The sequence below is a fragment of the Culex pipiens genome, chromosome 1 (genome assembly GCF_016801865.2).
Source record: "Culex pipiens pallens isolate TS chromosome 1, TS_CPP_V2, whole genome shotgun sequence".
NCBI lineage: Eukaryota > Metazoa > Arthropoda > Insecta > Diptera > Culicidae > Culex > Culex pipiens.
Genome location: NC_068937.1, coordinates 116,777,685 through 116,804,020, shown reverse-complemented (window position 1 = coordinate 116,804,020; position 26,336 = coordinate 116,777,685). Strand labels below are relative to the sequence as shown.

At 38.0% G+C, this 26,336-nt stretch overlaps 2 protein-coding genes across 2 annotated transcripts in view; both read left to right on the top strand.

Annotated features, from left to right (window-relative positions):
* Nucleotides 1-26,336, top strand: part of LOC120415828 (uncharacterized) — a 78,377-nt gene that overhangs the window by 28,257 nt on the left and 23,784 nt on the right. The window contains exons 9-17 of the mRNA XM_052706028.1: nucleotides 4,680-4,864; nucleotides 4,938-5,115; nucleotides 5,194-5,399; nucleotides 5,478-5,675; nucleotides 17,156-17,417; nucleotides 20,821-20,983; nucleotides 21,046-21,415; nucleotides 21,479-21,687; nucleotides 22,939-22,969. Of these exons, the coding sequence (XP_052561988.1) occupies nucleotides 4,680-4,864; nucleotides 4,938-5,115; nucleotides 5,194-5,399; nucleotides 5,478-5,675; nucleotides 17,156-17,417; nucleotides 20,821-20,983; nucleotides 21,046-21,415; nucleotides 21,479-21,687; nucleotides 22,939-22,969 (1,802 nt within the window). The remainder of the gene's footprint in view (nucleotides 1-4,679; nucleotides 4,865-4,937; nucleotides 5,116-5,193; nucleotides 5,400-5,477; nucleotides 5,676-17,155; nucleotides 17,418-20,820; nucleotides 20,984-21,045; nucleotides 21,416-21,478; nucleotides 21,688-22,938; nucleotides 22,970-26,336) is intronic.
* On the top strand, nucleotides 124-5,855 carry LOC120415587 (trypsin 3A1-like). The gene is made up of 5 exons (XM_039577182.2): nucleotides 124-433; nucleotides 4,680-4,864; nucleotides 4,938-5,115; nucleotides 5,194-5,399; nucleotides 5,478-5,855. Exons 1-5 carry the CDS (start codon nucleotides 334-336, stop codon nucleotides 5,679-5,681), a joined length of 873 nt encoding a protein of 290 aa, XP_039433116.1. The 5' UTR covers nucleotides 124-333; the 3' UTR covers nucleotides 5,682-5,855.

Here is a 26,336-nt window from a genome sequence, read left to right as displayed (position 1 = left end):
TGTGTGTGCGTGCGTCTGTGTGTACTATAACACCTCTGGTGATGTACGTTTGCTGGATTTGTGTATTGTCGCGCCTTTTGCGGGTGCACAAAATGAACTTATGTATAAAAGACGATCGTGCTGAATTCCACAGCCACAGAACAATACTGACATCAGTGTCTTGTCACTGTTTGCCCGCCAACGACGACGCCAAGGCACGACACGCGCTTCGACACGGCGCGATCTCGTACAGTTATTTTGAGTGCGATCGTCAACAAATTCGGTGCGCGGCGCGCATTTTCGTGAGAAAAAAACAAGTGTCCCTCAGAATTTCCGTCTAGAACTTCCGGCAGAATGCAGCTATCGACGGTGGTGGCCAGTTTGCTCTGGTTGGTCCGGCTAACGGTGGCAGTTCCGGCCAACAAAAGTTTGGACAGCTCGTCGTGCAATTGTGGTAGGTCCAGAAGATCACGTGTGCGTGTGTGTGAAACATAACCTAGTTCGGGGATCGTCCCTTCCGATAAGATCGCGCATTCCAGTGAGGTTGCATTTTTTCGGGATTGGCTTCAGTTTCAGCTGCGTGTATGCGTTTGTGTGAAAAAAAGTGAAAGGTTAACAATGTAAACAACTGCAAAGTCCGACGTGCCGCGACGATGATGTGACATACTGTTAATTATGCAATAAACACAAGGTACACGATTGGGCCCAAGTGCAGCGCATCAGCGTGGACGTGGACGTTGATAGTTTTTGCTCTCTGTGCCAAGTTTACTCTGGAGCTGTCAAACGCGCCGCGACGACCGACGTTGTGTGCGTTGTGAAGGTTTCTGCGATGCGCTTTAATGTGGGCGAAGGATGGACGGTTCGTGCACGTGGCCCTGTTTTGGCGGCGCCGACTCGACCAGTGAAGTGCAGCGTGGCGAAATTGGGAAGAACTAGAAGCTAATATTTTTTGAAAATTTTCTGTCGTGATCAAAATGTATGCTTGACAAATTTAACTTCATTTTCACTAACTGAATGGTTATCGATTTTACATACAAATTCTTTGGAATTACATTAAGCAACCATTCTGTCGGTTGGAGCATGTCCACGGAGCCCAAGTCTGCTATACCTTGACAAAATTGAAGCGCTTACTGAGATCAACTTAGAAAAAAAGTTCAATAATTCGATTATTTCAAAGTAACTGCTGAAAATCTAATCATGAAATAGTAGTTTATGCAACTAGTTGCAAAATAGTAGTTTATGCAACAAGTTGCAAAAAGAGGATTTTTTCAGCACGAGTTGTACATTTATCCAACGAGGTTCACCGAGTTGGATAAATACGAAGATTGCTGAAAAAATCAAGTTTTGCAACGAGTTCCATACAACATTTTTTGCAATTCCAAAAAACACACACTGAGTGAAATTTTAAGTCAAATTTTCATGTATTTTGTCAATAAATCGTTTAAATCAAAAAAATGTTGAAAAGTGTTACGTTTCGAAACAAGTGCTGAAAAGTTCAACTTTTCAGCACCCGTTTGAGTGCTGAAAAGTAGAACTTTTCAGCATTTATTTTGAAAAGTGTTGCTATTCGATTCTGTTATTTTTGGTACAGAAAAGTAGGCTATTTCGTCGTTCAAGAATGACAGGAAAAGTAAATAGTTTCACGACGGAATTGTAAAAAGAAGATTTTCAGAACGAGTTGTACATTTATCCAACGAGGTTTACCGAGTTGGATAAATACGACAAGTGCTGAAAAAATCAAGTTTAGCAAAGAGTTGCTTACAACATTTTTTGTAATTCCGAAAAACGCTTCTTGAATGATTCTTTTTTGTCAAAAATGTGTTTAGTGAATTCACCGTTCAAAACAAAAACAAATATTGAAAAATGTTACGAAAAGTATAACACTGAGTATCTCAAAGACATAATTTGTTTATGTTTGGTGGACTGTTGAATAGTTATTGAGTAATTTTCTCCATCCTAAAAATTTTACGAAAAGTAACATTTTTCAATTTTTTTTTTGTTTTGAACGGTGAATTTACTGAACACATTTTTGAAAGTAATGTTGAAAAGTAGAACTTTTCAGCACTGGCCGTTTCGTTTCTCCAGAAGGACAGGAAAAGTTGATAGTTTCTCAGCGAAATTGCAGAAATAAATATTTATCTCTTGTTTTGTATTGCTAACTTCAAATTTTAGTTCAGCGACCTCATATCAGTCAAAACCGAGTGGTTGATTGCATTTTTCATGCATATTCCCAGTACTACATTACCACTATATCGGCCGCCATCTTGGATTACATAAATTAGATCATTGTAGAGCATTTTTTGGTCATATTTCCGAGGGCTTCAGGTAATCGAGTCTGGACTGTATAAATCTACACTTATTTGATGTATATTAATCTTTAATTACAATTTTGCGAACCAAATTACAATCCATACAAAATCTTTGAAGATGATTTAACCCTGTTCCAAAAACCCGGGAAATTGTAATCCAGAGGGTCACTGAACTCGAAAATATCTTGAACTATTTGGGAAATTTGTTGTGCGTTTTATAATTATCCAAAATCATTAATTTGATTGAATCTGGACGTTGTTTTGGATTCAGATGGTAAAATAACTCTAACATAACACTGAGTATCTCAGAGACATTATTTGTTTATGTTTGGTGGACTGTTGAATAGTTATTGAGTAATTTTCTCCATCCTAGATCTTTTTCCTAGAAAATTTCTACTTGCATATTGAAATAGATTGCACTTGGATATAATCGAAATAGTGTGTATAAATATGAGTTTATTATTGATCGCTTCAAATGTCTACTATTAAGTAAAAAACCCTCTTCAACCCAAACACACCTCTAGGCAGGCTTTGATCTACAAATTTAATACAATTTCAATGTTTATTTTTAAAAATCTTTCAAAAAATTAGCTTTTTTATTTTTTTGCAAATAACGAGTTTGGTTATTTCACAATGTTTTGAAAAAAAATAATCTTGGGATAGCTTTGGTTTTCAATATCATTCAAGTATGCAATAGTTTTTATTATTCCTTAAACATTGTCTAAACGCATTTTGTTGCAATTTGTATGCAAAATAAAAAAAAAACTTAATTTAAAATCTCAAGCATGACTTAAACACATTTTAGCTTCTACATAAAAATTACAAGATATCAATGAGGTTCAGAAAATATCTGTTTTTCTTTACTTTAAACTTCGACCGATCTCGTTCAAGATTCAAAATTTGTAAAAATGGTTGTGTTCTTTTTTTGTGTTTTCATTTGATTTAAAATGCATAAAAAAGCGTTTTACCATGTGAGAAATTTACAATCGACAAAACAAGTTTTTTCAATGAATATTAAAATACAGTCCAGACTCGATTATCCGAAACGTCGATTATCCGAAGTTTCGATTATCGGAAGTTCGATTATCCGAAGGTTTGTATGGGACTTCGGATAATCGAATCACGAACAAAAAAACTAGAAATAAAATTAAGAACAACATTAAACAAGAAAAGTAACATTTTTTGTGGAGCAAAAGTAGCTCAAAATGCGAATTTAGTAAAAGGTTAGATGAGGGTTAAGTGTTTCTTTATTTTTATTACTATAACACTCAGTCATTTAAAATGTAACATATAATATTGAAACACGCCCATGTTCATGACGTCCAAAAATAAAACTGCGTTGTTTACATTTTTATCGCGTCCGTAGCGCCAGATCAGCCACCAAACTGGATTGTTCCGGGGAGTGCATGTGGTGTGGAAAGGCAACTCCCCCACCAAAATTCACCACCATAACTTGATGACGCCTCGTTGCACTTGGCTGTTGGCTTTTCGGAATTAGGCCGATTTTCGTTCAAAAGTGCGCGCGCTATGCATGCATTTACTTTGCGACGAGAGTGCCAGGCCAGAGACTGGTTTTACTTTTGCTTTATAGTATGCAGTAAATTGAAGGTTTTTGTGTTGGATTTTGGCGGGAATAAGTTGGGTGGTATATCCGTTTTTAGCACAATTTGTATAGAAAAAAAGCCGTCATAATAGTTAAAATACTTTATCACATAATTTCATCAAAATCTAAAACAAAAGGTTTTTTTTTTATTTCGATTGAAATGAAACATTAAATTAATGAAAAATCAATACAAAGTTCATTCCCAAACATCTACACAAAATCTGTGATAGTAGTTGTACAATTGATGACGTACTTAAAGTTTCATGACTTTGTTTCAAGTGTTAGTTAACTTGAGGGAGTGTCTCACATTGCGTCAGCATTTTCGGGGGGAGACTGCACATAATTTAAATACCTTGTGCCAAAATAACAAAACTTTCTCGGCCCCGCATGGCACTTGGTTCAGCACAGTCAGTCGGTTCGATGAAGTCAAGGAAACAGCGCGCGTGGTTGTGCACAACGTGATCGAACCGGGCAAGAATTGATAAAGTGTCGTCCGGTTTGGTTGATTGTCCTCTGGATTGTATTGGTACGATATCGATGTGTCATAACAGACGGTTTACCTTGGGGTGCGTAATTGGCAATGGTCAGTGACATATGAGTGATTTGAAGACGAAAAAGGGCAACTGGAAGGTTAGGTGCGGTCTTGGTAGTGTTTGTGTGAACTGACCATTATGTTGAATGTCCATTGCTTGATTGTGGATTTATTATAATATTTGAGGTTCGCCACTGACTACAGTTGAAGTCTCCCCGAAAGGAACAGTTTTGATCAAACATTTCACATTTTCCAGTTTGTGGCGTCAACGGTCGATCAAACCGAATCGTCGGAGGTGCGGAGACGGTAGCCCACGAGTTCCCCTGGCTTGCCGGGCTGTTCCGCCAAGGAAAGCTGTACTGCGGCGCGTCTGTCCTGACCAAGAACTACCTCGTGACGGCAGCACACTGTGTCAACTCGTTCGAACCCAGCGAAATTCGGGTAAAATCGTTAAATTTCCACCAAGAACAGCACTTTGTTAACTGATCCGCAACCCTTTTCCTCCCTTTCCAAGGTATACCTCGGAGGTCACAACATTGCCAAAGATTTCACGGAACTTCGACGAGTTAAGCGAATAATCGATCACGAGGGATTCGACATCTTCACTTTCAACAACGATATCGCCCTGCTAGAGCTAGACAAACCGTTGCGCTACGGACCGACGATCCAGCCGGCTTGTCTGCCGAACGGAAGTAATGATCAACTCCATGAAGGATGACCGTGAAATCGTGAAAAATATAGCAACCAATCTTTGTATTATATTTCTTCAGATGAACGCGACTTCACCGGAATGCTGGGAATCGTTGCCGGCTGGGGACGAATCGAGGAGAAGCGCCCTCCGTCCAAGACGCTGCGATCGGTCGTCGTTCCCATTTGGTCCCAGGAGCAGTGCCTGGAAGCCGGTTACGGCAGCAAGAAGATCTCCGAGAACATGATGTGCGCCGGCTATCACGACGGAAAGAAGGATGCTTGCCAGGTAAGTATACGGCGAGATTCTTCCAGTTAATCTAAAAGAAACTAACGCAAATCTCTCTCTCCCACTCCCCTCAACCAGGGTGATAGCGGTGGCCCGATGCACAAGATGGGCAGCGAGGGCAGCATGGAGGTCATCGGAGTGGTGTCGTGGGGTCGCGGTTGTGCCCGGCCGAACCTGCCCGGAATCTACACCCGCATCGTCAACTACTTGCCGTGGATACACGAGAAGCTGCAGGGAGAGTGTCTGTGCGTGCCGAAGGATGTTGCCGCGCGGAATGTGTGATCTCAGGGGGAAAAAAAGGTGCAACGATTGAAGGAACTATTTATTTAATTTATTCTAGTCAGAAAGTGTAGGGTTAAGTGATTTTAGATGTGTAAGTTGAAAATTTGAGCTAGTTTTGTTACCAAAAAATTGATCCTGTGTTTTAAGATTAGAAATAAACATTATTCAACAAATTACACTTTCTTAATTTGATAGAATCCTGCCATCCAATGAGATAAAAAAAATTTAAAAAGTGTTGAAAAAATAATACGGCTTAAATTGATACAAAATTACTCCGTCATTCAATCATTCTAAACAGGACAAACCAGTTTCGCGAGTTAAAGTTTTTAATTTTCAGCAAAATTATGCATTTCAAGACTTTTTTATCATGTGCTCAAATTATTGCCTGAAAATTTCCAGATCCAAAATTGTGGGGTTTATTGTACCTCCCACAGTTATGAAACACCCTAATTCAGCTAATAATTCCACAAAAAAAATGCACCAAAATTGTAAGATAAACAACACGGCTCTAAACACTTAATTTTGGATGGCCATTTAAGCAAAATAAATAACAGTATGCGATTCAGTAATCATTGCTAAAAATCAGTAAACAGTAAACCTGTCAAACTTAATGGATGTTGCCGAGGAAAAATCAATTTTTAATGAGTTGTGTTGAAATATTTTATGGTGATCTTAAGCATAAAATAAGTAACTTATCTGGACTTTTTTTAAATAGGTCATAAACAAATGAAACCATTAAGTGTATCCCGCTAATCCAATGGACAATGACATAAGGGGTGAGAGGGATGCACTGAATGTTTACATTTGTTTAATCAAAAAAGTTCAGATATGAAAAACAAACCCCTCGATGCTAACCAGTAGTTGATTTTAAAATGGTTTGGCATAAAATGGCTTAAAAATCAAATCGTGATAACTGAAAAATCAGCAAAGATGGCTGAATCTGTCAAACAGACAATAGAATGACAAAACTGACTTTTCTTTTGCTGAAATTTCAGTCAACCATCTGTCAAAATGACTGAAATTTCAGTAAAACAGATTGGTTGCCGCAGATTCCCGAGTAACAATCATAAATGTATAGGGGGGAGTGGGGAGACTTGATTTCCTTTTTTTGGTATTGCTCTTTCAATTTATCACAAAACTATGAACTTTTTCCATGAGTTGAAAGCTTAAACAATCAACTATGTTTGGCTGATAAGGTAAGGGTCAGATGAGTTGTTTGAATCATGCCAAGCGTGAAGAAATCTTAAGCAACATGTTTCTTATTCATCCAAACTATTTATGTTCTGTAAGTTCAGCAATTTCACTTAAAACCTGTACATTTGTGTTCAAAATTCAACAAGTTTAGTATAAATAATATTCTTATGTGGACCACAATTGAGCATATTTACAAAAGCTGGTATTTTTTGTTAACAAAACATTTCAAAAATGATTCAAACTGCAGTAAGTAATCTTCAACTTTGTTAGAAGAATCTATGTACCGTCAGTGGGGGTGACTATGGGTCAAAAAACGATACACCAATTTCTTAAAAACAAAAACAATTTAAATAACATCGAAAGTCATTCAAAGTAGATTTGTTCTTAGATAGTTTACTAACATTTTCCCAAAATATGGTGGATTTTGATGAACACTACCTTATATGCCAATAGTTTGAAAATTGACCCAATCTCACCCCTTAGAGAGGGTGACATTGGGTCAAATGAAACTAGAATGATGCTCAAATACAACGATATGGTAAAAACAAGTCATCCAACAGCGTTTCTTGTTCGAGGGAATCGTATTGACACGCTACAATGTTTGAAATGGAGATTTTCAAACATTTGGGTAGTTTTCGAGCAATTCTAACAAAAATATTAGAAAAATGATTTTTCGAGAGGAGCAGTTCTCTACGGAATCGGTCTTTTTTCTTTAATTTTAATTTTTTTATTTTTTAATCCGGCTGAAACTTTTTTGGTGCCTTCGGTATGCCCAAAGAAGCCATTTTGCATCATTAGTTTGTCCATATAATTCCATACAAATTTAGCAGCTGTCCATACAAAAATGATTTGTGAGAATTCAAAAATCTGTATCTTTTGAAGGAATTTTTTGATCGATTTGGTGTCTTTGGCAAAGTTGTAGGTATGGATATGGACTACACTGAAAAAAAATGATACACGGTAAAAAAAAATTTGGTGATTTTTAATTTGACTTTTTGTCACTAAAACTTGATTTGCAAAAAAACACTATTTTTATTATTATTTTTTTTTATGTTTTAGAGGACATCAAATGCCAACTTTTCAGAAATTTCCAGAATGGGCAAAAAATCTTTGACCGAGTTATGATTTTTTGAATCAATACAGATTTTTTCAAAAAATCGAAATATTGGTCGCAAAAAATTTTCAACTTCATTTTTCGATTTAAAATCGAATTTGCAATCAAAAAGTACTAAAGTAAATTTTTGATAAAGTGCATCGTTTTCAAGTAATAACCATTTTTAGGTAACTTTTTTGAAAAAAGTCGCAGTTTTTCATTTTTTAAAAATAGTGCCCATGTTTGCCCACCATTGAAAAAAATATTTTTGAAAAGCTGAGAAAATTCTCTATATTTTGCTTTTTGGACTTTGTTGATGCGACCCTTAGTTACTGAGATATTGCCATGCAAAGGTTAAAAAACAGGAAAATTGATGTTTTCTAAGTCTCACCCAAACAACCCACCATTTTCTAATGTCGATATCTCAGCAACTATAGGTCCGATTTACAATGTTAACCCTGTACTGCCCAAATTTTTTTTTCGAAAATATTTATTTTTCCCATGTTCAGGAGGTCATTTTGAGCAACTTTTGTTCTACGAAAATTTTTACTTTTCTTGTTTTATGTTTTTCTTGTTTCATTTATAGTATTTTAATTTGCATTTATTTTATGTAGTTTATGTTTGTATTTAGTATTTGGCCTACTCTACCACCTAATATAATTACATTTCACCTATCTAATTTTTGCATGTTTTTACAGTCACTTTTTAAATTTTTTGCATGTTTTTCACATTTTCTGCTATAGAATCGCACCATCATCATTTAAATTGCAAAAAAATGCGTAGAGGCATAGTCTGGGACACTACAAAAATTACTGCATACTTCTTTTTATTGAAAATATAGGAAATGTTAGTAAAAAAACACTGCCAAAGTTGACCCCTAAAAAAATGACATTTTTAAAAACATTGGCAAAGTCACATAAAACAAGTTTAACTTCCAACAGTGAAATTTTCTAAAATTTGAAGAGTTCTTCTTTCCAATGCTTTTTAAAGTTCAAAAATCGGTTGGAAAATTGATTTTTGGCGATTTTTTATATCGAAGCCCGTCTAAAGGCGGGGTTAGGTTGTAGAGGGTTAAAACATGAAACATTCGTGAAATTTTCCGGTCTTTTTGAAAAAAATATTTTCAAAAAATTTAAATCAAGACTGACATTTCAAATGGGCGTAATATTGAATGTATTGTATTGTATTGTTGTTTTAATCAGATCAAGGAATTTCACCAAACATATTAATATTCAATAAATTATGATCTCTAATGTTTATTCAACAAGTTCGAGCACTAAGGCAGTAGCGCCACCACTGCCAGCGTGGTGTTCACTCTTTCACGTGTAGTCAACACTAACCGTCCAGCTGAACGCACAGTCGTCTCCATCGCGTCATCACGCGTAGAAAGTGAGTGGCGACTACGGGGTCGTTCGTTGGGCTGATAAACATACTCTCATGGGTCATCTGGCGTCGCGTCGTCGTCGTCGTCGTCGATCTTCGTTACGCTCACATGGTGTCTTCGGATGAAAATGAAAGTGAATCGCTCGTGGCTTATCGATTTGGGGGAGCGATTAGCAGGGTGAGAGCTCGTTCTTCTTAATTTATAGTTAAATCGATTTAAATCGAATTACTAATTTACAGTCTTTGAACTCAATTTTGGGTTTTAAAATAAAAAAATGGACTCGAATTCGCAACTAATCGAGCAGACACCATGTCGTCTGAGCCAGTCTCGCCTCAACGGAAAATGAAAGTGTTTCTCCGGCGAGAAGCGCGCGCAACGGATGAACCAGCTGAGCGATGTAACGCCCCAAGCTGAATTTGCAAACTCTCCGTGAGCGACCGACCAGAGTGGCCACGGGGCCACCGGGACGCGGACCCGGCTGCGTGCGCGCACCGACGATCAGTGCAGCGGAATTGGTCGCATTGTCAAGGTCTTTCCAAGACTCTCGGGGGTCCCGATTTTGACCCGTAGGTTGGCGCGAGTTTGAACCGCGAGGCTAGTGAGTTAGTGAGTGCTTAAGTGGCTTCTCGGGGACGGCACGGAGCGGAAGTGAGGAAGAAAGTGGCGGCCGTGATTTTTCAATCCGCGGTGCTTGGTGGAATAGTATTTATTGATGGTGGCGGTGGTGGAATTCGTCACGCCATCATAATGAAATTGGCTGGTTGTGCTAACTGCAAATCGAATTCGGAGTTGTACGCGGCGGTTACACGTTGCGAAATTGAGCTTTTAGTTTGCACCCGCAAAATTTACATAATCTTTTGGCGCGTGGACGTTTTTTTTTATTTAGCACGCTGTTTAGTAGCTTTTGCCGCCACAGTTAGTACATGGGTAGTGAAATTTTACCCTCTGATCATGGGCTGGACGGCTAGGTGCTGTTGCTGCTCAAGTGAAGCGGAAAGAAACGAAACAATTTTAATTTCAAAAGATGAAAAGTCGCGATTAAAAGGGTGCTGGGAAAACGTAAAGGGGTTACACCATAAATCTGGTTTTTGAATTTGAGTAGTTCTTAATGATATTTTGAGTGTTTTTTAAATGAATGACAGTTCAAAGATGGCCGAATGTTTACATATCAATTTTTTTGTAATTGTCTGCTCTACAATTGCTCTACAAAATTCTGACTACGCCATCAAATCGGGCGTCCAATTTTACATAAAACACCACTTTGACACCAAATTTCAAATCCTCCACCGTTTCAGGCTGCAAATTATTGAAAAAACACCTCTTTTTTCGAATGTTCAAAATTGAAGGAGTCGTACAGCCCCCCCCGTCAAGAGATATCGAAAAATGGAGCTCGGATTCGTGCTGAAAATCAATCAGTTTTAAAATTTGCTTATACAATTTAAAGATTTTGAAGGTTTTTGTTGTCTAGTTTGAAGAAAATCATTATTTTTTAAAAATTATTTTAGATTACTTTTGATTTTTTAGGGTGTTACCCCTTAAGCTGCGTGAAATGTTCGATCAACAACAGTAAATCACCCCCAGCATGAATCGATAGCCGTTGCGAGGGAAGTTCGCAACACAATAATTGCAGCACCCTAAACCACCGCGTATTAAAGTGTCTCCTAAACCACCGTAACGTGCCACATGAAATATGTCCGCTACCAACGATCACCGGGCAGCTGCTGGAACCCAGCTGAGAGTTGCAACGGCATTCCCACTCTTTCACACCAAAGTGGCCATGTGGCCGCAGCAGCCGCCGTTCGAGATCAAAAGCTGGCGAACGAGCGCAGTTCAAGTTGGGCCGCGAATTGTGACGGAAGCTGACTGTGGCCCCCTCGAAAATAAAAACCAAAACCAGGGGAAAAAGTCGTTGAATTGGAGAGGTGACCCAAATGAACAGTGATTCGGAAGGAGGTTCAGGTTTTCGAGATTGAATTAAAAGTGCGTATGTTTTGCGTGAAGATTCGGCAGATTCCAAGCAGTGGGGAACAGGTTCGCCACTAGCAGTGTGAAATTCGAGAAGAAGGAAAGCAGACTTTCCTGTTGAGTGATAATTGTACGGACACAAAATTCAGAAGATCGTGACTGGACCTGGACTGGGGCCGAGTGAGAGGTCCAATTTATTGCTTTGGATTTTCGACGGCTACAGTTTGAATGTAAATTTATGATGACACCGGTGAAGAGGATGACGCCGAGTTGGATTATCTAGGAACGCTTTTACTTTTTGTTTAACAATTTAAAAACCAAATTCAGAGTGTTGAATTATCTCTGACAACTCCAAATTTACAACTCCAATACTTCTAACATACGTGAAATTGTCCGAGGATTCCGAATATGACAAAATTGAGACCAATATGTGCCGCTATGACGGCCTACAGGGCAAAAACTAACGTTGTAAAATGTTTGTTATAGAAAAATCGAAAAACTATGAGAAAAACTGCGATTGGCCAAAAAGTTATTTCCGTAGGCTTATAGTCCATGAAATAACCTATCTTTTGACCTACGGGAGTATGGGTGTTGGAGGCTGTTGGAAAAAGATATTAAGGTTTTAAAAAAATCAATTTTTAACAGTTATTTGCAAAAGCTATGAGAAAAAATCAAGCCAATCCTGGATGTCTATAGCACATTTTGAAGTGCTTCAAAAAACCTTTCGAATGCATCTAAGAGAGTTGGAATTGATGAAGTTTTACGGAAATGCGAGCTGTTTTAAGATTTTTAATGTTTTTTCGACCTCAAACTTCAAAGCCCGTTTTAACCCACTTCCCTTTGTCGTAGAGGGCTCATATTTGGCATGAGTTCATCTCATGTATAGACAAACAAACGCTGAAAGTTTCATCCAAATCGGAGCACCTCGATACGACCTCTAGAACAAACCGAGCAATATTTACAAATACTGCCTCTTAATAATAATTTAAGTACAGTTGAATCTGGAATTTAAAATCAGCATGGTGAATTTAGGATTAAAAAAATGTAATCGCATTTATGATGAACTTTTCGTTTGAATTTGACACGAAACTTGTTTCCAATGAATGACCCACTCCGGGATTCCCAACCAATCTGAGCAGCCAATCAGTTGTCAGAGGTAGATAATCACACTACCAAGTCCGAACTATCCATTCAAATCCTGACCTTTTCTGACTGCTGCCAGGCCAGCAAAAATCCTCGCCAACAAATATATAGACGATTGTTGACCACCTTGGCTTAAATTTGGCTCGCAATCTTTGTGATGATGTTTCGCCATCCTCCCACGAATCTTTATAATTCAATTCAATGGCATTTTTTTCGGGGCGAAGACTTTCGAATATGTTTTTTATTGCCATTATTCCACCGAAATTGGGTCAATCGGTGCTTTTTTTTACCGCCACGCTCGAATGTAAATTTTGGAAGATTTAGCGTCGAAAAAATCAATTTAAATACCGGTTCGTTTCTGTCCGATACTTCCTAGAAAGGAAAAGCTCCTCTCTATTCATTGCCAGCCATGCTTGACGTTGGCTGGAGGTTTTACGCGTTTCCGGCAGGGTCCACCACACCGTGATGAAAGTCATCTTTTCTGCGATGTCACTTTTACCGGAATCTTGTAAGTCGTGTTGCCCGCCGCCGTCGCTCGTTTGCTTCTGGGCATAGTTTGGGGATGGAGATAACTAGCGGTCGTGTGGGGTAAAATGGGATTTCCATAATCTTGTACTAATTTTTGCCAAAGCAAATAAAAAACAATCAGCCAAAAAACCGTTACAAAATGTGAACAAATGTTCATCTAACCCCAATTCTACAAAAAGGTACAGGAAGGATGCTATTGAGCAACGAGTGTTGATGAAGCAGCGGTACCTTTTTTTCTGTTTCTTGTACAGGAATGTCAATTTTAGATAATCGGTATTGCGCCATCCCACCGTTGCATGCAGCTTTTCAAGATATGCTTTAACTAACTGGATGCGTGTGACAGTGCGCGAGAAATAACGAAGAAATATGTTGTTAGTTGAGTTTTTCTTCACGGCGAGGAACAGCTGTTGGGGGACGATGGGGTTTAATGTGTAAAAGTGCAATCGTAACATTATTTGTTTAGAGAATTTATTATTACTCATGAATCATTAGAGATACCCCCTGGATCGATTCATTAGGCAAAAACAAGTAACTGTGCCAATTTTGAGCCAAATCGGTTAAGGCTAAGGGGTCGCTTTTCATCGTTGAAGTTTATGTGGGGAAATTCGCAAAAATGTATGGGGAAAAACATCGCTTCAGGATTTTTGCAGTAGGTGGCGCAGGTCTCGCCCAAAATTGTCCAAGTGTGAGATTCTTGTAGGAAATTATATTACCTACAACTTTGTAGAAGGATGCAAGACGATCCGAGTTGATCCTGATGAGTTATTAGCAATGCGATGAAAAGAAATCGGCTTATATAATTGAAAGTTTACAAGGGGTATATAGGAAGTATATAAGAAAATATTTTTTTCTAGAAAAATCACCAAAAATCAGGATCAACTCGGATCGTTTTGGACCCATCGACAAAGTTGTAGGAAATTAAATTTCCTACAAGAATCTCACACTTGGACAATTTTGGGCGAGACCTGCGCCACCTAGCAGAAAATTACTAAAACGATGTTTTTCCCCATACATTTTCGTGATTTTCCCCATATAAACTTCAACGATGAAAAGCGACCCCTTAGCCTTAACCGATTTGGACCAAAATTGGCACAGATACTTATTTTTGCATTAGGAATCGAGTCAGAGGGAATCTCTGATGTCGATTTTTTATCGTCACCCTAATGCACGTAGAGTTTTAATCAACTCAAAACCATTTAATATGGATTTTCCTGCGCTTATAACCATAATTAGCATGTTTGAACTCTTTTAAAAAATATATTGAATTTTTATGAATGACCAATGTACAGTACCCCAAAAAGTACCCTTATCCCTCCCCCCGCCCCTCGTCATTGGTCAGGGTCTAGGGACATAGGGTATTTTAATCATTAGTGCACCCCCTAGTAGAACCGACGCGCATTTTTCACAATTTTCAATATATTTTAGGCACTTTTTCATAACCCTTTGTTCAAAACAATGAAATCTGAAGACTTCTGAATAATTTTGACTATTTGTTTCATCAGTAATTTGTTTTTGAGCAGAAAAATAGCCATTTGAAAAAAAAAAGTTTTTTTTGCCTGTTATGGACCATCTTTTCCTATAGTGGACCCGGGTCCATAATCCGATTGTGGACCCGGGTTCACTATAGGAAAACTGTTATTTTTATACCAAATTTAACCGATATTTGGTATTTTGATGCATGGTGGAGGTCTTATGATACATAATGAATAAAAGATGGATTTTCCACCATAAACAAATATGTTTTGTTAACAAATTTTGCTTAAAACAACAAAAAACCTAACAGACATTTAAAAGCATTTTTTTCCAAAAAAGATCAAAGAAAACGTTTCAAAAACAACTGTAGACATTAAAATGATTAAAACACGTGTTAAAACAAGTAATTTTGATGCCCTTTTTCCATATTAATTACATAAATAGTTGACCGAAACAAAACAATTGATTTGTTTACGATTGCTGATAAAACTACGCATGTTTATTTTCAAAAAATAGTTTGTTATTGATTTATACTTATAAAATAACATTTTAAACTTTAATTATAATGCTTCAATTAAGTAAAATTAACTATAGTTTTTTATTAATTATGAATTCTTACGGCTTCAGCATTTTTGATACTTTTAACATGAAAACAGCTTTATTTATACTCATAATTGAAAAAAATATGCAATTAGGTTGATTGCAACAAGCATTTATTGTATGTTTAAAAAATACTTTTGCTTAAATACACAGTTTTCTTCATTTTTGAAGGTTAAATTAACAAGAGTCCACTTTTGGAAAAGTTAGGATTTTCGTTGTCCTATACTGCACAGAAAAAAAAATCGTGGTAATATTACATCTGGGAAGGGGTACATCTTTTATGTCAGAAAAAAGGTGTAATTTTACCTCTGGAAATGTGTAATTTTACCACTTTTCTGGTGTAATGTCACTTTTTCAGTCTAAATTGAGGTAAAATTACATCATAAAAGAGGTAATATTCAACCTTACAAAATTAAAGCTTCCAAATTTACATTATTTTTTTCTGTGTGGACCCCCCTAATTTTTGCTTGAAAATGAGCTGCTCTTCGCTATATTTTAGTATAGCTCCTTAAACTTACATTATTTCGACTTACTGAAGTTAAATAACCAGTCAAAAAATGATTGAATAGTTAGTTCAATCATAAAATAGAAAAGCTGTTTTGTTGTGAAAATGCTAGTGGCCATGTCTGATTTCAGATGTCGAACTCAGAACACTTATTTTGGCAAAAAGGACAATTCAATGTCAGTCAACATTGTTTTAAATGATGCTGAACATGGCAAATAAATGATTTGCAGACAAAAACACGCTTGAAATTAGGATTTTATTGAATTTTTCATCAAAAACCCTTCAGAGGGTCCACTATAGGAAAGGGGTCCACTAATGGATAACGTACCCAAAACATCGAAAATTATTTACAACGGTCTTATAAATAGGATCTAGTACCCGTTTGTAAGAATGAATGAATGTGATTCCATCGATAAAAATTATTCCTAGAGATCGTTTGCTTGATGATGATGCTCTAGTTTTCAAAACCAGTCAGTTTTCGGCTAACTGTTCTTTAAAATAAGCCGGAATAAGTGGCTTCTTTATTTTGGACAGCTATTCATATCTTTGTTAACATTTTGCAGTTTGCTTGCATGGGAGGTTTTCGACAACCGGAGAGTCGACTGTATCTTCTAGTTCCATTTTTTCCTTGACGATCCCAATTCTGCAACAACATGATTGTATAAAATGTCAACTTTGTTATAAATCCTTCTGTTCTTCTAGGGAGATCAAAAATGATATCGACAGTTCCAACAGCTTTCAAGATACTTAAATGCTTGTTATAAAATTCTTGTTGCACCAGAATCTGGTAGATGTGCACCGTGGAATCGAATATCGTCCTAGTGAATGATCCCAGTTAACCCATGCCACCCCTCCGGTGCTATCCGTAATCCGGTTGGCACGTATTTAAGCAATTTGCTGACATCCCTCCGAGTGAAAAAAAATAACGCATTACCGCATTCATTTGCCATTTTTGAAGTCCAAGTTCTTCAATTATATCACTCAATCAGTCCAACCCTATGGGGAGGCCTCAGGAGGATGACGGGGGTTAGGTTGGAGTCCGCAATCCGGCGCCGCCGCACGACTACTGGAATTTGCAGTGCTGTGTTTGTTGAGCCTGTCTGCGCTCTCGAGCATATCTAGTCGGAGTCGGACACACCGTTTTCATCACATTCACCCCATCGTGAAGAAGATGGATGATGGTAACTCACCCGACAGTCTACTCTGCAGGTACTGCCGTGAATCACACCAGCCGACGAAGAAAAGTGAAAGAGTTTTTTGATCAAACGAGTAAACAAAACGGTGAGAGAAAGAAGGAGAAGTGAATAACTAGTAAAACAAGAAAAAGAAGAGGGAGTGAAAAAAAAACGAGAAGACTATGTGTGTTACAAAAGTGACGAATGTTGAATAATGTTGGAAAGGCCGCGAAGGCCGCCACCGGAGAAGAAAGTGAAATGAAGAAGTTATGAGTTAACTAGATAATAAAAACGATCAGCTGAGAAACAAGAGAAGCAAAAACATACAAAAACAGACAACTCAGAGACTGATATAACGGTTCGTTGGTCAGAGTTGAAGTTCAACTGAAACAGTGAAGAAAGAGATAAAGAAAGAAAACGACAACAATAACAACAATGAAGTTCAACTCGTCAGCTGTGATAGTTTCGGTGGTGGCGCTGCTCTTGACTGGAAAGTGCAGTGGAGCATCGTGGTACAACAACTTCAGCTTTAACAACAACAACAACCAGAGTAGAGCGCTGGACCATCGGAGTGGCCGGTTTTTGTTCGATGCGCTCTTTGGGCTGGATTCCAGTACATTCTCGCTGGACGATGACGGGCCCGATGCGACCAACCTGGTCAAGAGCTGCGATTGTGGTGAGTGTTAAGTAGGACGACTTGCTGAACTTGTGAAATACATTTTGTTTAACCAAAAATAATCATTAAACTCAGAATTGAAGTTGACCTCGGAATTTGGCAGCCAGGTCGGGTATTGAAGTGAAAACACATTCCCACCCCGTATTTTTGGCTTTATTTTGAAACCACTACACTTTCTTAAAAAATTGGACGCAGATTCAAATGAGATCGTGATCCAGTTCATAAGCAACTGTGTTGACGAATGTTGAATAATGTCGGATATAGTTTTTGTTTGCAATATTTTTTTAAACTTCCGCTCTTTCAAAGATGAGATCAGAAATGATCAATTTCGAGCGGTGTTCCTCTTGACATGGGTTGACCCATGTAGGGGAAAACCATAAATCACGTGGACACTTTTCACCATCAATTTTTTCATTAAAATGTTGAAATTTACGTTTTTCTTAAATCAGTATTCAATATTGAATAAATATTTATTTTAATTATCATTATTTACAATAACAGTTGTACTAATTTGTAACATTTTTTAAGTTACTGTTGTTCATAATTTCACAAATAAAGTCCTGACTCGATTATCCGAAGCCTCGATTATCCGAAGTTTCGAATATCCAAAGTTCGATTATCCGAAGGTTTGTATGGGACTTCTGATAATCGAATAATAAACAAAACATTTTTTTTCATATTTCTTTTATTATTTTTTTCAACATCAAATTCGAATTCTGCGACCCCACTTTAGTAAAATTTGAATGGTTGTTTGCCTTAAAAATTACTAAATGTTTACTTTTTCAATATTTCATCACCGCCGTTTTGGATTCAAAAATTCTACATCACTTTAGGGTGCAAGGGTCCTGATGATCAAAAATCACTCACTCAACACCGACCGAATCTTTGCCGACAGGAGCGCACAACCAGTCGCGAACGAACACGACACGATGGCTGCCAGCGTCTTGCTCAGTCGCTTCATCCAGTGACACAAATACTTCGAAAATTTCTTTGCCTACTCCGTCCATCGACCCGAGACACACACGAGTACGTTTAGAGAGGAGGGACCAGCTCGGCGCTCTTGTGGCCTGCACTATCACAGTTTGCCGTAAAATTGTATTTGGCATAATGGAAATTGCTTTTAAATGTGTCTTTGATGTTGTGTTATCAACAATACTGCAAAACATTTTTGATAACACCGATTTTAAGCAGTTTAATAAATGAGCAAAACAAACCCGATCGCAATCTATTTTGACTCAGCGACTGAGCGACTGTACTACCCGAATGGAGTGAGAGCGAGAGCAAAGAGAGAGAGTATTCTGTAGCGATCGGTTTGGAAGTGGCAAGCGGTAGGAAACGGCCAGAGCAGTGTTTCGTCGCATTCGATGTGCGGTCGCGAGTGAATCAGTCTTTTTGGAGCAATCAGGATCCTTGCTTTATAGTAGTTTAGGGGACATACTTGAGCTCAACAATCCAAAATAACACAACGATTTTTTTTCTTAGTTCAATTATTCGAACTGATTTTTTTACGAGGCCTTCGGATAATCGGGTCTGGACTGTACCATGTGTTATAAAAATTTCAAATAAATAAATTTTGTTTTTGAATTAAAAAACAAAATTGTAACATTTTTGTCTAATCTAAAACAATGCAATGTATCTTAATTTATATTTATTTCCTCTAGGCAGCTGTTATTTTGGTGAGGTATAAGCAAATTATTGACATATTTTTGAAAGCTATCATGACTACCATTTAGATTAGTTATGCATCAGACAAGATGGTTTAAGTATTATGAAAAAGGTAAATACTTTTCTTTTCTACTACATATGTATTTTTAACATTTTTTTTTATAAAAGGCCAATACAGATTTTAATTAAAAAGTTGTGTTTCCCGTCCTCATCTGTTGATGTACAGTAATTCCCTACGACAACAGTACCTAAATAGTATAGGTCATCTTTTAAATTTTAAAGTTATCACAGTTTAAGTGAAAAAGTAGATTTTTCCGTTTTCGCCATTATTCTGTTTTTGCGTTTTTGCGCGGAAACCCCCATTTTTTATTTAAAAAAAATCACATCTCGGAACCCTGAAGACGAAACATAACCTTGTTAAGATAAGTTTTGTGAAATTGTCCGAGGAATCCGATAACAATATTTTCAGGCATAGGCTTTTTGGTCCCAAGACCCGCCAAACCGCATTTCAAGTTCTCGTATGACCTTTTCAAATATATGGCTGTTTTGTAACTTCAAACAATTTTTTTTTCTGAAAGCCCAATGAAACCAACCTTTCATTTGCGTCCAAGACAACGAAAATCGGTTGAAATGACGTGGATATATGTTTTTTTGAAAAATGTGGTTTTTGCGATAATTGATGGAAATAACCATTTTTAGGAGCACCTTAACACGGCGTAGGTCACACTAAAGGCCAAACAAAAAAATATGGGTCAAATTATTTCGGACAAGGAACCTCTACTCCAATTTTGGGCCCCATTGGGAAACTTTTAATTCTAGACTGTGAATTATTCAAGGTTTTGTTTAGAGGGTTTAAAATACAAATTACAGCGTCTTTTTTGATTTTTTTCTTTTTTATATTTTTGATCGCCGAGTATTTTTACTTTCTTTGTTTAGAATGATATTTTTCGGCGAATAAGAACACATTTTTTAAACGTTTTTTCTTACGTTTCGGAATACTTTTCTCCTTTTGGCCATCCACAGAATCTTAAAACCCTTCTTCCAGCTGCTACTCCTCTTGCTGGGTTGCCTGGACTGCTAGTATTGTAATATTTTTAATTTGACACAAAGTAAAAAATTGCGTAAATTTGGAAGGTTTAATTTCGGAAGGTTGAATATTACTTCTTATATGATGTAATTTTACCTCAATTTAGACTGAAAAAGTGACTCCAGAGACTAAAAAAACTCCAGAGATGTACATTACACATTTTTCTGACATAATAGATTTACCCCTTCCCATATGTAATATTACCTTGATTTTTTTTACTGTGCACAGATCGCACGGAGAAAAATGAGTTCCATAAATCGTGAATGAGTGATCATGAAAATGGGAACCAGGAACAAAGTGTTCAAATGCCATGGGACGTTACCATGGATTTTGAACACTTTGTTCGTGGTTCCTAATTTCATGAACGCTTCTTCACGATTTTGAGAACTCTTTTTTCTCCGTGCGAAACAACACATTGAAACAAATATTTTCATGAATTCTTGTAAAGTTTGTCCAATTTTGTCAGTAGAAGTTTTGTTCACATGCCATACCGATTTTTACCGGTTCAGCACGCGTGTTCAAAAATGAAAAATCTTCCCAACAGCAGTATTCATCGACGTACATCCCGTCACATACCTCTCGGGCGCATTCACAAGAAAGCAGCTTACAAACTCTCTAACTTTGCTCGTTTTCCTCTCTTCCACATAACAGAATGCGGCACAGCCAACCAGGAGACTCGCATCGTTGGGGGACGACCCACCGGAGTCAACCAGTACCCCTGGCTTGCCCGGCTGGTTTACGACGGCCAGTTCCACTGCGGAGCCTCGCTGCTGACGCGGGACTACGTGCTGACGGCGGCTCATTGCGTTCGGAGGTTTGCTGTTGTAAAAAGCTCATGGGAATTTTAAAGTTATCGTCGGGGCGTTTGTTTTGCAGGTTGAAACGCAACAAGATTCGAGTCGTCTTGGGAGATCACGATCAGTTTATCGCTACGGAGACAACGGCAATCCAGCGGGCTGTAACGGCTATCATCCGGCACCGGAGCTTTGACCAGAACTCGTACAACCATGACATTGCACTGCTGAAGCTGCGCAAGCCGGTTGATTTCACGAAAACCATCAAACCGGTGTGCCTGCCCAAGGATCGCAGCGAACCGTCCGGTCAGATTGGTACCGTGGTCGGATGGGGTCGCACGTCCGAGGGTGGAACCCTGCCGGGGATCGTGCAGCACGTGGACGTCCCGATCTTGACGTTGGACCAGTGTCGGAACATGAAGTACCGGGCGTCGAGGATCACTTCGAATATGGTGAGATTGGTTTGAAGTTACGGAACCTACTCAAGACTAATTTGAATTATTGTTTTTTTTTAGTTATGCGCTGGCAAGGGCAAGCAGGACTCATGCCAGGGTGATTCGGGAGGTCCGCTACTGGTGCGGAAAGGGGACAAGCACGAGATCGTGGGCATCGTTTCGTGGGGCGTGGGTTGTGGCCGGGCCGGTTATCCGGGGGTGTACACACGAGTGGCCCGATATCTGCCTTGGATTCGGGCCAACATGGATGAGACGTGTTTGTGCAATAAGTAAGTCTGTGCGAAGACGATGACGACGGATCTTCGAGGAATCACAAGTGGACACAAAGAGATAACAACCAACTGGAGAGGATGACGACGAGTGATATTGGAGGTGTAAATAAATAGAACTTACGGAAATTGGGCAGCTTGTGAGAAATAGACAAAAAAGAAATGCACATAATATTTGAAAGGCTTTCCCATCTTTTTAACGTACTTGAAGTACAGATTAGGGTGGTTCAAATTTGTCTTTTCGCCTTCCATTGCACGGCTGTAATCCTATCTTTGATCAGGACTAGACGGAACGTTGTTTATTTTCTGTATAAATCTTAAATAAAGCTTCTTTAACCCTATTTACGACAAACATTATGCATTCAAAAACAAGCCTGAATGGACATTTTAATCATCAGATTACTAGCATTACATTTCCACTTTAATTCCTCCCTCCCCCATCAGCCACCCACAAAGTCCGGAATCACTTTGCCTCCGTCGTTGGCAGTCCCTAAGCACCTGTTGGACAATGAAACGTAAAAAGATTGAGATAAAGATTAATGTCCTATCCTATCGACCCCTGCAGCCTGCAGCCTTAATGTCTTAATTGCTGCTTAGGTTGATTTCAATGAGGGGGTGCGTTCTTTCTTGGAGCAGCTTTTTTGAGCTAATTCCGTCCCATGACCGCCCGTGGTAGGAAAGATGCTAACCCTGCAATCTTAATCTTTCTCTTCTCTTGGGGAGGCGTCGGACCCGAGCGCCATCGTTGCCCTTGATGTCGAGAATCGCGGAAGACCCCCCTTGGAAGAAATGTATTATGCTGTTTTTATCGCGACTTGCTTCGCGTTAATTAGGGTAAGACTGCTAGTTATCGCACAGAAATCATAGATTTGGAAAATTCTTAAACCTTTTTTAAACAGTAGGAACCTTTAAATCTCTAGTTAGAAACCTCGAATTTGGGACAGCATTTTAATTTAACGTGATCAAACGTGAGCACGAACATGAGATAAGTATAAGCCCTCCAGGGGGGAAACAACACACGACATCGAATTGCGTATAGCATGTAATTCCAACATATTTGTTATCTGGAGCAACTGCCACCAGCAGCAGCCGCAGTTATGCTCTCGATAGTTCTGATTCCGTTACGTTCAGTGAGTGCGCATCAACGCCGTTGTAGATCCTTATCACTGATGACTGTTGATGTTTTTATATGGAGCGGATATTTGTCGCGTGCAAGGCAATTGTAACTTACGATGTACTGTTTGTTTTCAGACTGATGAACTTGGCCCAGTTTCCGGAGATGGTAACCGGATCATTAATTTCTTTAAGATGATCAAATCATTAATATTCATATCAAATCTATGACAAGATTACCTTACTATCGTTTAACTCTTGGCTGTTTATATGCCCAGTTTTATGGCATACTATTCATTACTGCTGCTTGCCCAGGGTTAGAAACAGAAGCCCTAAATCACCTCGGCTAATGAACAAATTAGTGAAGGAGATACAGAAACAGCAGTAACCAGTTTAAATCATTGGAATACACTGGTTCGTTCTCAACCTTGCAACTCCCAACCTGGAAATGGGAACGAGCCACGCGCATTTATGGGTCCACAGCAAATAAAGTAGTAATCCAGCTGCGTGTAAAAGGCCTCGGTGTAAAATAAATTTTGCATTATTTTATGAAATTCTGTGTAATATTACACCCTGAAATATGTAGCCCATCAGTATGGAAAACCTACTTGACTGAAATGTCAAGCTCATATATGCGTTTATCCTTACAACGTTTCATCGGTCTGATGGCCGAGTGGGCTAAGGCGCCAGTCCTTACTGTTGGTGCAGGGTTTGAATTCCGTCGGTTGCAACTATTTTTTGTGTTTGCAAAAATTGTACATGCAGTGTGTAATATTAAGTGTTTATTTTGACGAAGGTGATGTGCATGCTTTTGCATGCGATTTTACCATCGGATTTTTTGCTGTGTCGTGAGATGTTTGTACAGCAGGCTTTTCCCCTCCGCAAGGTTCTCCAAGTCAGAAAGATGGAACTCATCGTTCCATCGTTGCTCGTTGCTCTCTCGGGGTAATTAGGTGCAGCCAAGGTTGGCACACTCAGCAAAAACTGTAATATCTGGTGCATGCATCTTTGGGAAATCCACGATTTTCAACTGTGAAGTTTATTAGAAGTTTATCTTTCAACAAAGGTGAGACAGATTTATGGCAGGCCAAGTTGTAGAAAGAAAGTGATTGAACGAACGCCTAAGAGCAATTCTCTACGAAATCGGTATTTTTTCTTAAATTTTATTTTTTGTATTTTTTAATCCGACTGAAACTTTTTTGGTGCCTTCGGTATGCCCAAAGAAGCCATTTTGCATCATTAGTTTGTCCATATAATTTTCCATACAAATTTCGCAGCTGTCCATACAAAAATGATATGTGAAAATTCAAAAATCTGTATCTTTTGAAGGTTTTTTTGATCGATTTGGTGTCTTCGGCAAAGTTGTAGGTATGGATATGGACTACACTGTAAAAAAAAATGATACAAGGTAAAAAAAATTGTTGATTTTTAATTTCACTTTTTGTCACTAAAACTTGATTTGCAAAAAAACACTATTTTTATTTTTTTATTTTTTGATATGTTTTAGAGGACATCAAATGCCAACTTTTCAGAAATTTCCAGGTTGTGCAAAAAATCTTTGAGCGAGTTATGAATTTTTGAATCAATACTGATTTTTTCAAAAAATCGAAAAATTGGTCGCAAAAACTTTTCAACCTTATTTTTCGATGTAAAATCAAATTTGCAATCAAAAAGTACCGTAGTGAAATTTTGATTAAGTGCACCGTTTTCAAGTTAAATCCATTTTAAGGTGACTTTTTTAAAAATAGTCGCAGTTTTTCATTTTTTAAAATAAGTGCACATGTTTGCCCACTTTTGAAAAAAATATTTTTGAAAAGCTGAGAAAATTCTCTATATTTTGCTTTTTTGAACTTTGTTGATACGACCCTTAGTTGCTGAGTTATTGCCATGCAAAGGTTTAAAAACAGGAAAATTGATGTTTTCTAAGTCTTACCCAAACAACACACCATTTTCTAACGTCGAAATCTCAGCAACTAATGGTCTGATTTTCAATGTTAAATATGAAACGTGCGTGAAATTTTTCGATCTTTTCGAAAAAAATATTTTCAAAATTTTTAAACCAAGACTAACATTTCAAAAGGGCCAAACATTCAATATTACGCCCTTTTAAAATGTTAGGATCGTACTAAGGGTCTACTAAGGATCGTATCAGGGTAATTCTCTACCAACTCACACGAAATCGGGAAAAGTTGCCCCGACCCCTCTTCGATTTGCGTGAAACTTTGTCCTAAGGGGTAACTTTTGTCCCTGATCACGAATCCGAGGTCCGTTTTTTGATATCTCGTGACGGAGGGGCGGTACGACCCCTTCCATTTTTGAACATGTGAAAAAAGAGGTGTTTTTCAATAATTTGCAGCCTGAAACGGTGATGAGATAGAAATTTGGTGTCAAAGGGACTTTTATGTAAAATTAGACGCCCGATTTGATGGCGTACTCAGAATTCCGAAAAAACGTATTTTTTATCGAAAAAAACACTAAAAAAGTTTTAAAAATTCTCCCATTTTCCGTTACTCGACTGTAAAAAATTTTGGAACATGTCATTTTATGGGAAATTTAATGTACTTTTCGAATCTACATTGTCCCAGAAGGGTCATTTTTTCATTTAGAACAAAATTTTTCATTTTAAAATTTCGTGTTTTTTCTAACTTTGCAGGGTTATTTTTTAGAGTGTAACAATGTTCTACAAAGTTGTAGAGCAGACAATTACAAAAATTTTGATGTATAGACATAAGGGGTTTGCTTATAAACATCACGAGTTATCGCAATTTTACGAAAAAAAGTTTTGAAAAAGTTAATTTTTGCGTTTCTCTTTGTTTCGTCGTCCGTGTCTGTCGCGGGTGACCATGAATGGCCATGATCGATGACGACCAACTTTTTCAAAACTTTTTTTCGTAAAATCACGATAACTCGTGATGGTTATAAGCAAACCCCTTATGTCTATATATCAAAAGTTTTGCAATTGTCTGCTCTACAACTTTGTGGAACATTGTTACACTCTAAAAAATAACCCTGCAAAGTTAGAAAAAACACGAAATTTTAAAATGAAAAATTTTGTTCTAAATGAAAAAATGACCCTTCTGGGACAATGTAGATTCGAAAAGTACATTAAATTTCCCATAAAATGACATGTTCCAAATTTTTTTACAGTCGAGTAATGGAAAATGGGAGAATTTTTAAAACTTTTTTAGTGTTTTTTTCGATAAAAAATACGTTTATTCGGAATTCTGAGTACGCCATCAAATCGGGCGTCTAATTTTACACAAAAGTCCCTTTGACACCAAATTTCTATCTCATCACCGTTTCAGGCTGCAAATTATTGAAAAACACCTCTTTTTTCACATGTTCAAAAATGGAAGGGGTCGTACCGCCCCTCCGTCACGAGATATCAAAAAACGGACCTCGGATTCGTGATCAGGGACAAAAGTTACCCCTTAGGACAAAGTTTCACGCAAATCGAAGAGGGGTCGGGGCAACTGCTGTGTGAGTTGGCGGAGAATTACCCATCAACAAATTCCGAAAAAGCAAAATATAGAGAA

Bases quoted from the DNA above. Each gene is read 5' to 3' on its own strand.
- LOC120415587 (XM_039577182.2), top strand. From the start codon at position 334: ATGCAGCTATCGACGGTGGTGGCCAGTTTGCTCTGGTTGGTCCGGCTA. The intron at 4,865-4,937 runs GTAAAATCGTTA...TCCCTTTCCAAG, and splicing joins TCGAACCCAGCGAAATTCGG to GTATACCTCGGAGGTCACAA. The intron at 5,116-5,193 runs GTAATGATCAAC...ATATTTCTTCAG, and splicing joins GGCTTGTCTGCCGAACGGAA to ATGAACGCGACTTCACCGGA.